Source organism: Necator americanus, chromosome V (assembly GCF_031761385.1).
Source record: "Necator americanus strain Aroian chromosome V, whole genome shotgun sequence".
NCBI lineage: Eukaryota > Metazoa > Nematoda > Chromadorea > Rhabditida > Ancylostomatidae > Necator > Necator americanus.
Window position 1 is genome coordinate 16,042,208 of NC_087375.1, and position 13,421 is coordinate 16,055,628.

Consider the following 13,421-nt stretch of genomic DNA (forward strand, 5'->3'; position numbering starts at 1 on the left):
CACAAACTAAACTTTTGCAATTGCTTTTGTTAAGCTCCTTAATATTATTACATGCTTTTGCCGGGCAATAGTGAAGTGCAAGGAACGGTTCTCAGAGCATCAGCTAGGCGTGTTGCCTTAGAAGGCAGCGAGAAGGGGTCTCTAGCCGTCGAATTGGAGGGCGAAAGCCAGATTGAATGATTGAGTGCCACAGGACCAACAGCGTGGGATCTGGGTATCGGAACCACAAACGTATGACGTTGGTGCTGGTATTTTAATGAGAAAGATGTACTAATTACGAGAAAAACTTATGAATTTCCGATATAAAAGTGTCATGTATGTATTTGTCCGAAAACATCTGTATCACCTGTTCTCCTCCTTAACTTGCCAGGGTGGCCCCGAAGATATTTTCATTTGTACCTAATCAGGTGCAAGAGCTCTACTACCTTCTGCCTAGGGGATACTCGATCTAAATTTCCCTTCGAAGACTTCGTGAAGGCTTCAGACCAACTCCTGTGGGTGTTTTTGCATCGCTTACCAACCGGTCGCTCAGACCGCCGGTTCAACGGTCGCCGCTGAGACGAGTCTCTGTCCGGTTTATCTTATTTTATTCTCCTTAGCAAACTTATTATTAGTAGATGTCATCAACTCGTGGAATCTTTCGAACTGTATGTGCGTTCCAGAGGTCAATTCAAACGTAGAAGTAAACAACTCGTGTTGTTGTCGTGCTCAAATGACATCATTTTTCTCGATCCTAAAAATATAATAAACATTTTTAGTACAAGACGCTTAGTAACTTCACTTTGAAACTAAACGCTCCCTGTGCAGTTTGCATCAAACATGTTATGTTTGATATTTTGTTTTATAGACATTTGATGTTTCGAAAATTTATGTGGTAAGATGTGTTTACTCCATATTCGTTTTCATTTAATTTTTTATTGCTGCAATGAAACGCACTATTTACACCCGCACAGTATGCATTCTGAGATTCGAATGGTAAATATGAATACAACCAGTCATTTTCCGGAAAGAACTCGCATGAAAGCCGTAGATTGCCGCCACAGTTGCATATTCGAAGATGGCGAATAATTCGTATGCTAGAATAAATAGTGCATTTGATGCTAACAGCAGCGTTGTTGACAGCAATGCTGTGCAGGGATTTTTGTCTTTGCATACGCTTCTAACGCAAATGACTTACTTGTTGGCACGCAGAGAACATTGTAGAGAACGAAAAGCACAAAAATTACGGGAATCGTGAACGTCACAGCAGATAAGAATCCCAACTGTAACTTCTTCCTCAGAGATTCCTAAAAATAAGCAGAATTTTCAGCTTTTAGACATGATTTGCTATGGCCATGCCGAATGATGTCTTTGCACTAAAAACTACCAAACTGAGTGTCTGTAGCTACGTGGGGAATTTTAGTGTTTGTGTGTCCACCACGTATCATCGATTTTATCGCGCCTTGTGGAGCGCTGAAGTCGTTGTACTGACGAGGTCTCATTGTCAAACCCCTCCTCTCCTACACACATTTCTTTGCAGCTTGTAACTTGCCGACCTACAGTAGAAAAACGTAACAACGAAGTACGCCACCGGTGTAGCAAACACATCACCCCATCTCGTCGTCTCCCTCGAGGGCGTTTGGCATCTCTTGGAATCCACTCCAGTGTTCTTTTAGTCAATATATCGTCGAGTCTTCTCATAATGTGACCGTCCCATCTTACTCTTGCTTTCGATATATATTCCGCTGGGTCGCGAAGACGAGACATTGTTCTTAAAGGCATCACCTCGCGATCTGGGGTGGTGCGGGTTCCAGGTGGGTCATGCCTATATTTGATCGTAGATTATGGAGAGGAGGGTGATTCCTTCCACTTCTTCCTAATTGGCGTAAAAACGGCCTGGAAGATGCGGCGCGTTCACAAGGCTAGCGCGCTCCAATCGAATTCACTGTAGAAAATAGCGCGTCGGAACACTCGAAGCCGTAACTTCCGGGCCGCTTTTCATTAGGAAGAAATGCACGGGGTCACCCTTCTCTCTAGAATTTACGACTTTGTATAAACAATAACCCACCTGAAATCCGCACTACCTTAGATTCGCAGGGCGATGCCTTTAAGTCGAGAGCTGCGAAGCCCAGCTAGATGTCGTGTTCGCCGGTTAAACTTCAGAAGACATCTCTCAAAGGCTCTGTAGGTAGCGAGCAGTTTCATAGACGTGGCAGCAGTGTCTGCCCACTTCTCTGCAGCGTAACAGAGCGCTGAAAGGGTTGTCGAATCAACCAAATCTTCGTCAGTTAGTTGGTCCGTAGTTTCGCTGACGGGTGCGAACGCTGCCCACGCTGCTCTCTTCATTCTATTCAGTTCTTCCTTCAGGTCGTTTTCTATATTCATAGAACGTCCGAGGTATACGTATGAAGAAGTTTCCACGATTAGGGAGCCTTCAAGTTGTACTTCTCCGTCCTCGTAGTAGGCGTTCTTCATGAACTGTGTCTTCTTTCCGTTTGTTCGCAGTCCTATTCTCTTCCCTGCTTCGTTCAATTCGTTGAGCATCGTTTCTGCTTCATTGGTACTGCTCGAAAAGAGAACGATGTCGTCCGCGAAGCGAATGTTCGAAAGAAATCTTCCATCAACACGTATCCCCCTTTCTTTCCAGGAAAGTGATTTCATTATCCATTGCAATGCAGCCGTGAACAGCTCCGGCGATATAGTATCACATTTTCGTACCCCCTTTCCAGTGGGGGTACGACAATGTGATATTTATGTATGGTGAGTGGTGGTGGAAAAGCTGATGCATCGACCGTAACATATCCTCACATACGACGCGTACACATCTTGATCGAACAGGGCTCACAGTATTGCATTCGTTTCTACGTTGTCGAAGGCATTCTCATAGTCGACGAAGGTTAGAACAAGGGGAAGGGTTAGAACATAACAATTACTCTTAGCTAGGCTTCGGATTCCGAGAAGTCGGAATATCGGATTTATCAAACTCCTTACCAGCTTGGGGACCCCGCCGAAGGGCGAACATTCGCTGTGTATCGCGCTTCGACGCCCATAGTCACTTCCACGCCACTATGAGGTGGTAAACCGTTGTGGAGGTACCCTCTGCTGACCGTGAACAAATAAACCATAATAAGAAAGAAGGAAAGAATAGGTCCACCACTAGCGCTGAGGATTAACGCTTAAAGGAGCTAGGCCGTAGCAGCGGCCTGATAGAAGCAACCTCGCTAAGCCCGAGTAGTCGTGTGCAGGGTTCCTTCTGCCACCAACTTGTCGTCTCTTCGCTTTCGTAGGATGAGCTCTAGAAGCGTCAGGATATTTAGGCAAGGTTTGTCGCCATTAAGGTCGCTTGTCCCATCTAGAGAATATCCACTATGACTTTCGACATGATGCTAAACACCGCAGATCAGTGGCTGCATTCTACCAGAAACGCCGTCAGCCTTTCTTGATCCGGACAACTTATGTGCAAGAAGGGCATCTAGGTATTTTAGAAACGAATATAAAGATAGAAACTGCCTTCGTTTATAACCAGCTTTTATTGTAATGCAATGTGATGGTTGTAATGCGCTAGATGGTTGCTCAATGTGGCTATTATTCAAACATTTTCATTGAGCGCACCTGTTCAGCTCCGGGATATGTCCATCTCGTCAACAAGCTCATAACAACGAAGTAAATGTATGAAAAAACAGCGAACGCAGTGAAGAGCAGAACGTGGATATCTGAAAATTTCATGCACTTCTCTGGGACATCACAGAACAGAGAAAATCCATTTTAAGGGAGAAAGACTAAGGAAGCAAAGAAAAAAGTGGAAATTCAAGAAAGGATATAAGGCAGCAATCGTTGATGATGTCTTTGTGAACCAAGAAAATCAGCAAGTGCAGTTCCAATTTCTTGGCAACGCAGAAATCGCAGTTAAGTTAATTTAGACAGTCGTAGCTTAAAACGTAACTGCCTATGATATGAAACAATCTACCATTAGCTCTTTTCATAGGTCGGCAAAGCTCTGAAGAACTGAGACAGAGAGAACTCCGTCCTTCTCGGCCGAGCAATTGTACATGAGGTGTAAAAACAACAACAATAATAATATCAATAACAACAACAGCGACAATAATAAATTTGTTTGTGATTGGTAAGTCAAGGACGAGACAATGGGAGGAGTGCTAAATGAGAAAGAGAAAACATTTTCTCCAGGGCACGCTATATACGCAGAAAATACTAATTGCTGGTTCAGTTTAAAAAATTAAATGTATTTATAAAGCTCACATTTCATATTTTGACAAGTTCTACTCATCAAAAATATGAAGTAATAACTGACGATATAGAGGTGAATGTGAAGAAATTCGTGCGGCATAAAACAATTCGAATGGAAGAAAAACCAAAAATGATAAACTGCGCTCACCTCCACTTTCACGTTCACCAATAACAGTAAGAAGACTAAGGAAGAGAACCTCGCCTAATCCGCTCACTACCAACATCTTTCGTGCAATCAGATAAAGTCGAGGCGCTTCCTTTCTCGAAAACTCCATCCCTAAAGTTGCAATGGGCTGACTGAAAGATTTCTCTCAAAAATCAAAAACGACCGTCCGACGCCGTTCTTGTCTGAAGCTCATATTTATTTTGGCTCATTTTATATTACATAATGGTTAGACACTGCATTTACTGATTTCCTCTCTTCTATTCGCACCTCTTCTACACAAACGCAGTTCCTCAACACGCGCCGCAAGCCCCTTCTGCGTTGCAAGTTGCGACACAAACAAGTGAGTCTGCAAGCGCAACAGGCAAGTGTCTGCTTATCACATGGCCTGCGATCCTTCAATACAGTGAAATTATCAAGAACACCGTGAGTGTAATGCCGTCATAACTTGCACGTGCACTTTTCCTTCCTTCACTTTGTAAAAAATAAAGAAATTGTATGATAAAAACATTCTCCTAACAGATGGGACATTTTCAAAATATTGCAAATTCACAGAAATTCAGCAGCGAACCTATTGTACACCAATGCATTACCACTATTTCGAAAGAAGAAATCTGATTTTTTGAATTATAACATCTTGAAAGTGTTTCATTGTTTAGAAGAAAGCATAGTTTCGAATAGTTTAGCAACTGAGAGTGATAAAAAAGTAATAGTAGTAATGTTCTCAAAGTATCTCATTTAATGAATTCACTCACACATTTTGGAAATTCCATCTACAATGTGTTTTCTATGTGTATTTCAAAAGAACGGAGAGAATACTCACAACCAGTACTAGATTTCAAGCATATTTTTCCCCTGATTGGTGGCACATATGGTCTTTAAAAACCTAGTTGTTGATTGATTGTCCTCCCAAAACCTTTAAATGGGGCAGTACGGTATGCAGCTCATTTGGAAAAACGCCTATTCGGACAAAATTCTAGACTCAGTGCAAATCGATTGGACGAGAACGTTGTGGTTCGATGCATACAGTTCTTTTTTGTTGCAAAAGCGAACATGGCAAACTCACAATGCTTCAATAGGACAAACAATCTGAACGGCACTGAGAAGAGTATCAGGAGTTGGAAGATAATGCGCTCCAATGGCATATTCATGACCCGCGATATTGATGGTAGATGAACGATCTGAATGCTGATTGTTGCTGGATTTGTGAACGGACGGAAGCGAGGTATCAGTCATTAATCACATTAGTCATAATTAATTAAGATTATTGGCTCTTACGGTGAGAGAGTGTTCTTATCTTGGGGTTAAATATAGTTGAGGAGGGGATTACTCTATCCTGCTCTAATCCAGCTGCATTCAAAGTTCACATTAAGGCATAAAATAGTTCCCTGAACACTAAGAACGTTCTTAATTGACGAGCGACTTTTCCGCTTTGAGAAGGCGATAGATCACTACTGGAAGTGATTAGCTGAGTCGGTCGCGGCTCTAAAACCTAAGTTTTAGTCCTAGAGTATCTGTGACTTGCGGGACAAAGCTAATAAGAGAAGAAAGGAATATAAAGCTGGAGTTGCTCTACATCTCTTTTTTGCCTTCTTTTCTGTTAAGGACCGTCCTTCTGGTCTAGAAGCGATTTTCTGCCCTAATGTGCAGTTCGAGGGGAGTTCGATTAGAGCGGTGTTGACTGCCCCAACTGCATTTTCAACGATGTCTTGTACGACCGAATGGTTTTAATATTAGAGTCTAGACGATGCCGGCTGAAATTATTGCTATTTTTCAAGGAACTACTGCAAGTTTATGGAAAAAATCAACAACGTTTACTCTTGTCCAGGATGTCGAAAGCTGACCGCAAACTTTTTCCTTACTCAACAACATTCAAAAACAGTTGAACTGCAACCGAAAAAATAAAGCAAATGCTATATGAATTTATTCAGGTTCAGAATGGGATTATAAAACAGTGATGTACGGGTGAATAGAAGTTGCACACGAGAATCTATAGAATTAAACATTTTTGAACAAAAATACAGAGTTATACAAATATACAAGAGAGAGATACAAAAAACTCTTCTTGAGCACACCGAAGAATTCTCATCTAAGAGTTTAAACTGGTAATAATCGACAAACTCAATCCAAATTTCCAAGAAGAAAATTTTTCATATGAAAAAAATTTCGTAATAATTGAAATTCCTATCTCTTATTCAACAACAGAAAACTTACCCCACAGGTCCATCTATAGTTATAAAGGGTTTCTGAATGGATTAAAGAACCGACGATGAAGGACAGCACAAGCGCAGCAATAGGGCACACCATACATTGCACAAATACAGTTCTCACGGAGTACGCAGCGAGCAGCTTCGGCACGCGACATCGCTGGAAGCCGATCACCATGCACCTGAACTCGGTGGATTTTCTCTCTAGAAATTGTGTTATCGGTTACGAACGGAAGAAAGGCAAAGGCTGTGAAATGGTCACAATGGCAGAATAAACAAAAGTCAGATGATTGGCGGTCGACCGCCTTGCGCTACACAATCGTATTCTCGGGCGGCAAGGTCAATGCCGAAACCAGTCGTGGAGACGATTGAAGAAAACAACGGAAACAGCGGCAACACACCAGTGTAAGTAACACACAAACCGTCTCACAACTTGTATTCTGTGACAGATCGGCTGAGAGGTGAGACAGACGCAGATCCATGCCGAAGTGCACAGTACGTAAGATTTTCTGTTCTTGAGATTCCGCATCATTTCGAGGGTACAAAAGCTATGGTTATTGCGTAGAGATTTGAGGATTTGTTATAAAAAACGAATAAGAACGGAAGAACGACGAGGATTTATGGATCAAGTGCAACGCCGAGGTCATTTAAGCAATCGAAAGGAGAGGCTGGAACTCATCGGTTGGTAGTTGTTTCGAACGCTGCTCCATACAGATGGTATATTTTAATCTGAGAATAAGCATTTTTTCGGTGAAACACCGATCGCTGGATCTGGTTGGAATTCAGGTGAAAACATTAGCCAGCATTTTACTGCAGGATCACCAATGGAAAGAAAGCATATAAGGATCAGGAAAGGAACTCAACGATTTAAAAATAATGATTCTTTTTGTCGAAGTGCAGGTCTACTCAGTGTAACATCGCCGTAATGCTCTCAGGCACCAGTTGCACCCTCAGTGATAAGTGTAGATGGATGACCCATGAGTAACGTAGTGATTCTCTAGCGAATATATTATTTATCTATAATTTTTTTAACTAGAATCCTCCATGAATTTCAGACTCTGGAAGGATTTCTCTCGCTCCTTGTTTGGTTGAAGTCTCACCCAACGATTCTAGATTTAAAGTTGAAAGACTGAAGTTCTGGAAATTAATGAGAAGCCCATAGAAAATTCAGAAAAGCAAATCCTCTCATAGTTGAAAGGTGGAGACTAGACAGAACTACGATTAGAGTTGTGACTTCTACCCGCAAATGATCCTTTTTTGTACCCGATGACTCTGAATCGTAGGATCGTTGGACTGAAAAACGAGCAATTGACAGGTCCATCTTCTCTGAAGGTTCATTTACCCATCTTCCAACGAACAGGTTTTAGTTATTAACCTAAACGAACACCATATGATTTATTTGCAGCGTCCATTAATAATCTCCGTTCTTCTGAATTCGGAGAATTCCGCTAAGTGAGTCAGGCACCGGAACGAAAACAATATCAATGTTATGCAGTAAATTCGTAGAGATTGTTTTTTTGTTTGAGATCACCATCTCAGCGCAATTCGTGAATTTTTTACTGACTGTTTATTTGGATGAAATTCCTAAGAAATTGCTTCAGAGTAAACCAATCAACATTTCTTTCGGTGTGACTACACGTATTGTGTTTAAACTTATTCGAGAGTCTTAAATTGAGTTTCTTAATTTTTTTCTGTACTCAAAGAATTGAGCAGTAGTTTGACTCAAACATTCTCGTCCTCCTGTCAGCCGCCACATAAATTAGGGATAATTTTTCGACAATTATTCAAAGTCCCAAATGTTGTAGCCGTGTGAAATTGAGTTGTATGTTCTACCTAATACAGGACTGCCAGCAACACGCACGTCTCAGCTCCAAATGTGCGCACGAATGTGTTTACCCTGTGCGATCATCATTGATGACCAAGTACGGCATCATTGATTATCGAATACGATCTGCATACACAACATTAGGCAAATCAAGGCTCGCAGAGCGGCGCAAACGAGAACTCACTCGTTATCGGCATCCACGACGGATATGGGCCATCTTTCGGCAATCCTGATATCGAGACTTCTCGGAGTTCCCCCGACATAAGTTCGATCGAGCACTCAAAAACTGAATTCAAACTCGAGCTTAGTCAGGTTTGTTTCCTCTTAAGGACTAAAGACGCATCCTACACTGTTACACTGTAGTTTGTTTAGTATGTTTCTAACGTGCTGACGTTTCACTTGAATTACATTATCCAACACAGACATCGAAACTAGCACAAGTAAAAAAAGAAAAAGAGCAGAGGTTTGCTTTAGTATAAAATGTGTAATAATAATAATGTAATAATGTAGAAATTGTTTACGCCACGCTGAGAAAATCTTAAACATTTTGAAACGCTGTGTATTCTTTGACATGAGAGACATCAGAAGCATTTGAAAAAGTTTCCACCTATAAATATCGCAACGAAACACCTTTGGATTTTTCGTCACCAGGCTGACGGGCAAATGTTTCGACATTAAATCTCATAATGCCGCGCTGCAATAGAAACTACATCTGTTAGTGAAGTTCGAATTCATGAACGACTTGAAACAAATGGAATGCGAAGATTTGAAGAGGCGATATTTTTGGCGAAGTACGACAATGAGGTTTTTACCGAGTAATTAGATTTTCTGCACTGATATTCGGCTGGTAATGTCGGCAAAATCAGACAGCAACAATGAAGCAACCAGAAAAACTACAAGAAAGCAATTTTTGAGCAGTATTTTGTATGAAGCGCAGTAAACTGTGGTATGAAAGCTATGGCTAAGAGTTTATGAATTTTTGACAACAAAAATGTAATTTTGGATGGACTGATTCAATTTTGTAACGAGTAAAAAAAATGTACTTCCTTCCTCATCATCCCCATCTCAACAATATTACCATCACACATCTCAAAAACTGGATCTGGATGTCTCCTGCAAGCAGAAGAGACCTTACGAACTTCAATATTGAAGATGCGACAGGCTTACAACAATTCTTCTTATCTCCTTCCATTCCAAACTTATTGAATCCTCTGACGACAGCGCTGTTCAACGGTGAGCTGCCCTTTTTTGGATCGTGTGGGACAATGCGGGTTACCGGTGAGCTGCACACTTTTCAACGACCATTTTTCACGATTTCATAAATTTTATGTAATGTTCTTTGTGCTGAATGATTTTAATCTTTCCTTATTCGAAAATAGTTCGTATAAGGTGCGTCCGATACGCAAAAAAGCTTTTCTGACCGAAATTTGGGTCGGCAGCCACGGCATTTGAAATGTCAGTCTTATTACTGCATTACAGACTGGCACAGTTAGATTCGTTTGCGTAGAGTTACGTCAGCTGACCTCAATTTGTGTTTCTGCCTTTCTTAAATTTCCAGGTTTGCAATAAGTTGCGGAGTTCTTTGTAGCGTAGATGTATCTGAAATTTTCAGTGCACGTATCAGTGAAGGCCGCTGAAGCATTTCTTAAAAAAAGCGACATAGGGCAAAAGGACCAGTTTCCGAAAAGCAAGGTTTGAAATTTAGAGAGAATTTGTGCAACAAAATCAATCACTTCGACTATAATGCAGAAAAGTATTGGGCAGCATTGTAAAATTAGGAGTGTGAAAATGAGTTGGGCTTCAGTTTTTGTTCGTTTTCCGTATCCAACATAAACCATGTTCTCCATCTTCGTGGTTTTGTTTCACGAGAAATTCGATCTTCAAAAACTAATCAAAGATAGGGAATTCTTATGGGCATGAGTTATGCTCTCGAGAGTTCTTCATCGCAGCACTACAATTTCACCCACACCTTATCAAACTTAATTGTGCCTAACTCTCTAAGTTAAACATAAATTGATGCTTATACGTCAAGTGACAGAAATACTGAATATCATCTCTTCGTAGAAAATTGGTCTTTTCCTGATTGGATATGTACCGTGCACATGGCTAACTGGATGTGTTTTTAGAGCTCAGCGACGCGTGCAAGTGCAACCTGAGAGAAGATCGCCTGGAGAACCTCACATGCACTCTGCCTCCATTCATTCTCCGACATTCCTCGCTGTTTCAGAAGCAAAAATAGGATTTGAATGTTTTTTTCTTATTTTGGAAGAAAGTTTAGTGATTCGACAACAAGCAGTGCTTCTCTCATTCCTTGCTCGACTTTTCAAGTAGAAGTGAATTTTTAAGCAAAAAAAAAAGAAACAGTTGTGCTGTTGACGGCCTCCCCTTTTCGGCATCAACAGGATTTTACTTGATGTTCGGTGTTTTTCTTCACTACATCCTTGAATTGGGTCAAACTAGAGTCTTACTAGGTGCTCACTGTATAAAACCTTCAAAATTCACAATTCAAATTTATTCTTTTTCTTTATCTCTGCGCGAATGAGGATTTTATTTGTGTGCTACTAAGAACACACAATTTAAGGATTTCGTTTTTTTTTTGCATATGTTAACGTAACAATTTGTGGAAAAGTTCCATGAATATCGCTCCTGTGATATTTGTGATAACTAAAATTCATCCACTCGTCTTCACTCGTCTCAAATCCTATTTAGCTTCAATATTTGAAAAAATGAGAAATTACATGACGATTGACTACTTTTGCAGCGAAGCCGTCCTATAAAGTGAGTCGAGTTGACAACTGAATGTCTTTGTCATGTTCACCGAAGACCATAATAGTGTCGTTTTATTTTGAAGGTGATCAATGAACGTTCGTCGACAAACAACATGTCTTCGCTGAAATATTTGTAGCATCGTTTGAGCCATTCACGCTTCAGCAGTAAAAATGGAAAGAAAGTTTTGAAATCTGGAGCGAGAGTGAGAATTGAGAAAAAGAACTCAACTGAAGAGAATCGTGTTGTACAAATACTTGTTGTAATGTAATTTTCTCCAAATTATCGTTTTTCCATGTGACATCCCACTTTGTAACACATGCGTCTCAAGAACTCTTCCAATAAAATGACCTCCAGAGTTGACCACGTGTGTTCAGCGCTGGTTGACAGGAATGCTATTGAATTGTCCTTATTTCCTAAACATCTTGTTACGGAAAACAAATTTCGAAAGATTGCTTTTTCTGTGAAAATATATAAGGTTAGTGGGAAAACAGTAGCCGTTTTTATGAATCACCGCATTCGTGAAGTGCTATTTAAATAAAATCTTTGACAAGTGTAGTAATGACATGTGCCATTAGAAAGGTTTTTTTACTCGATCGATTGATGTCATCATCGATCGATTGATGTGCAGTATTTGTAGATGTTCTCAAAACTTGAAAAGTTATTTTACAGGGATTTTTTTTATTTTTTTTAAAGTTGGGAATGATGCAGCGGAAACAACTGGAAATAAATATTATCAGGGCGTGGAGTGATTGTAATCAGACTCTGAGTGTGCTACGCGTAGATGGTTTGAGAAATTTCGTGGCGGCGATTTCGAAGATGAAGATGGTCCTGGTCCATCCTCAGAAGTTGACAGCGACAAATTGAAGCAATAATTGAAGCTGATACGAGTAAAACAACACTAAAAGTGCTTGAAACTCTCGACTTGTCGTTGTCAACTTCTGATGGTCGATCGCTTCTCGTCTTTGAGACCAAAACTGTGGTCCCAATTTTTCCTGACCATCTGTGTGAAGCACACAGCCCTCAATTTGAGTGAGAGATTGCTGAAGAGCTCGAGACTCTGGAAGACCGACGAGTTGTAGTATTTGAAAGTTGCTGTTTGAAAACGGTCATTGTCTTTACACTAAACTAATCTTTCTGCTTCTATTACCTCTGGCTATCAGACTACTTTTTCCACCATTCCATTGTGACTACACCGTATTTTTGTCATTTTGCAATTTCACGGCTATAGCGGGCATCTCCGAGTGAACAAATAATTCTATTCTTCTGCGATGTAGCGCAGTCGGTAACAGGAACCGCTGTGGCTGCAGCATGATCGGTCGGAGGTTCGAATCCACCCTAGCGCCAGCCATGTCTTCCTTCAAACCGATAGCAGAGTTGTCTGGAAGAAAAAAGACTGATTTGATACATCAGCCAGCCCCGCAACTCATTGCACAGGCTAGTTACGCGTTCGTGAACCTCAAACCTCTCAATTGAGTTGAACGCGGTGACACGTCGCAAGCGGATTGACTAACGCCAGACACTTCTTTTAATTTATTTCTGGCAATCTTCAAGTCAAACAGATATCCCAAGGATGCAGAAAATTTCTGTTCTTTATAGCACGAGGTGGAGGCTGTCGAGTTCTGCAAAGCTCTCTCGACAGCCTCCACCTCGTGCTATAAAGAATTATTTTACTCGTAATTCGTTTTACAATGTCGAGCGAAGACGAGGTTTTTTAAGAAGAAAAAACATAGAAATATGTTAAAAATATTGTCACAACAAAATTGAAATTGGCCCTTTTCTGAGGGTGAACTTCCACAATTTTATTTGTCACAACCTAATCAGTGCTCGTCAAACTGCTTTTTTAGGTTATAAGCACGTATTCCTAGAAGAATAATTCATTTATCAAACTGAAATGGTAAAAACAAAAGTTTTGACTCTGATTTTGATTTCCAGAAGCATGAAATATTCGTAGCTCTGATTCTCTGCCACCAGCTTTTTCCATGTTCACATCATCGATTATCCAGGCATTACGGATACCTTTTCCATTTTTTTTGTTCTAGTTGCTTCCTGCGTATCATGCTCACATATCACAAATTCCGCGACTATAGTCTGCGTGCCTACACCCCTTTTCGTCGGTACTCGTTAAATCAAAGTAAATCTTAAAAACTAGGAACGATGCTGCCAAAAATAAGAAATCTTCCTTGTTGAACATAATTAGGTACAAGTGAAAATTCGCTACTTTCTTTTTCAGAGT

At 40.6% G+C, this 13,421-nt stretch overlaps 2 protein-coding genes across 4 annotated transcripts; one reads left to right on the forward strand and one right to left on the reverse strand.

Moving 5' to 3' along the window:
* Positions 1–665: 665 nt before the first annotated feature.
* RB195_014035 (uncharacterized protein) lies at positions 666–6,772 on the reverse strand (the record flags this gene model as incomplete). 2 transcript variants are annotated; one of them, XM_064204126.1, is made up of 6 exons in its annotated part: positions 666–733; positions 1,178–1,286; positions 3,592–3,692; positions 4,373–4,501; positions 5,454–5,568; positions 6,602–6,772. In XM_064204126.1, the coding sequence occupies 6 exons, from the start codon at positions 6,770–6,772 to the stop codon at positions 666–668; spliced, it is 693 nt and encodes a 230-aa protein (XP_064060007.1). The 2 variants fall into 2 exon arrangements, with proteins under 2 accessions (XP_064060007.1, XP_064060008.1); XM_064204127.1 differs by lacking the exon at positions 666–733 and adding an exon at positions 940–1,076 and having other exon boundaries at positions 4,373–4,521; positions 6,602–6,614.
* Positions 6,773–6,880: 108 nt separating this feature from the next.
* Positions 6,881–10,750, forward strand: RB195_014036 (uncharacterized protein; the record flags this gene model as incomplete). Of its 2 annotated transcripts, XM_064204129.1 has the most annotated exons (3): positions 6,881–6,999; positions 10,083–10,111; positions 10,546–10,658. In XM_064204129.1, 3 exons carry the CDS (start codon positions 6,881–6,883, stop codon positions 10,656–10,658), a joined length of 261 nt encoding a protein of 86 aa, XP_064060009.1. The 2 variants fall into 2 exon arrangements, with proteins under 2 accessions (XP_064060009.1, XP_064060010.1); XM_064204128.1 differs by lacking the exon at positions 10,083–10,111 and having other exon boundaries at positions 6,938–6,999; positions 10,546–10,750.
* Positions 10,751–13,421: the final 2,671 nt, after the last annotated feature.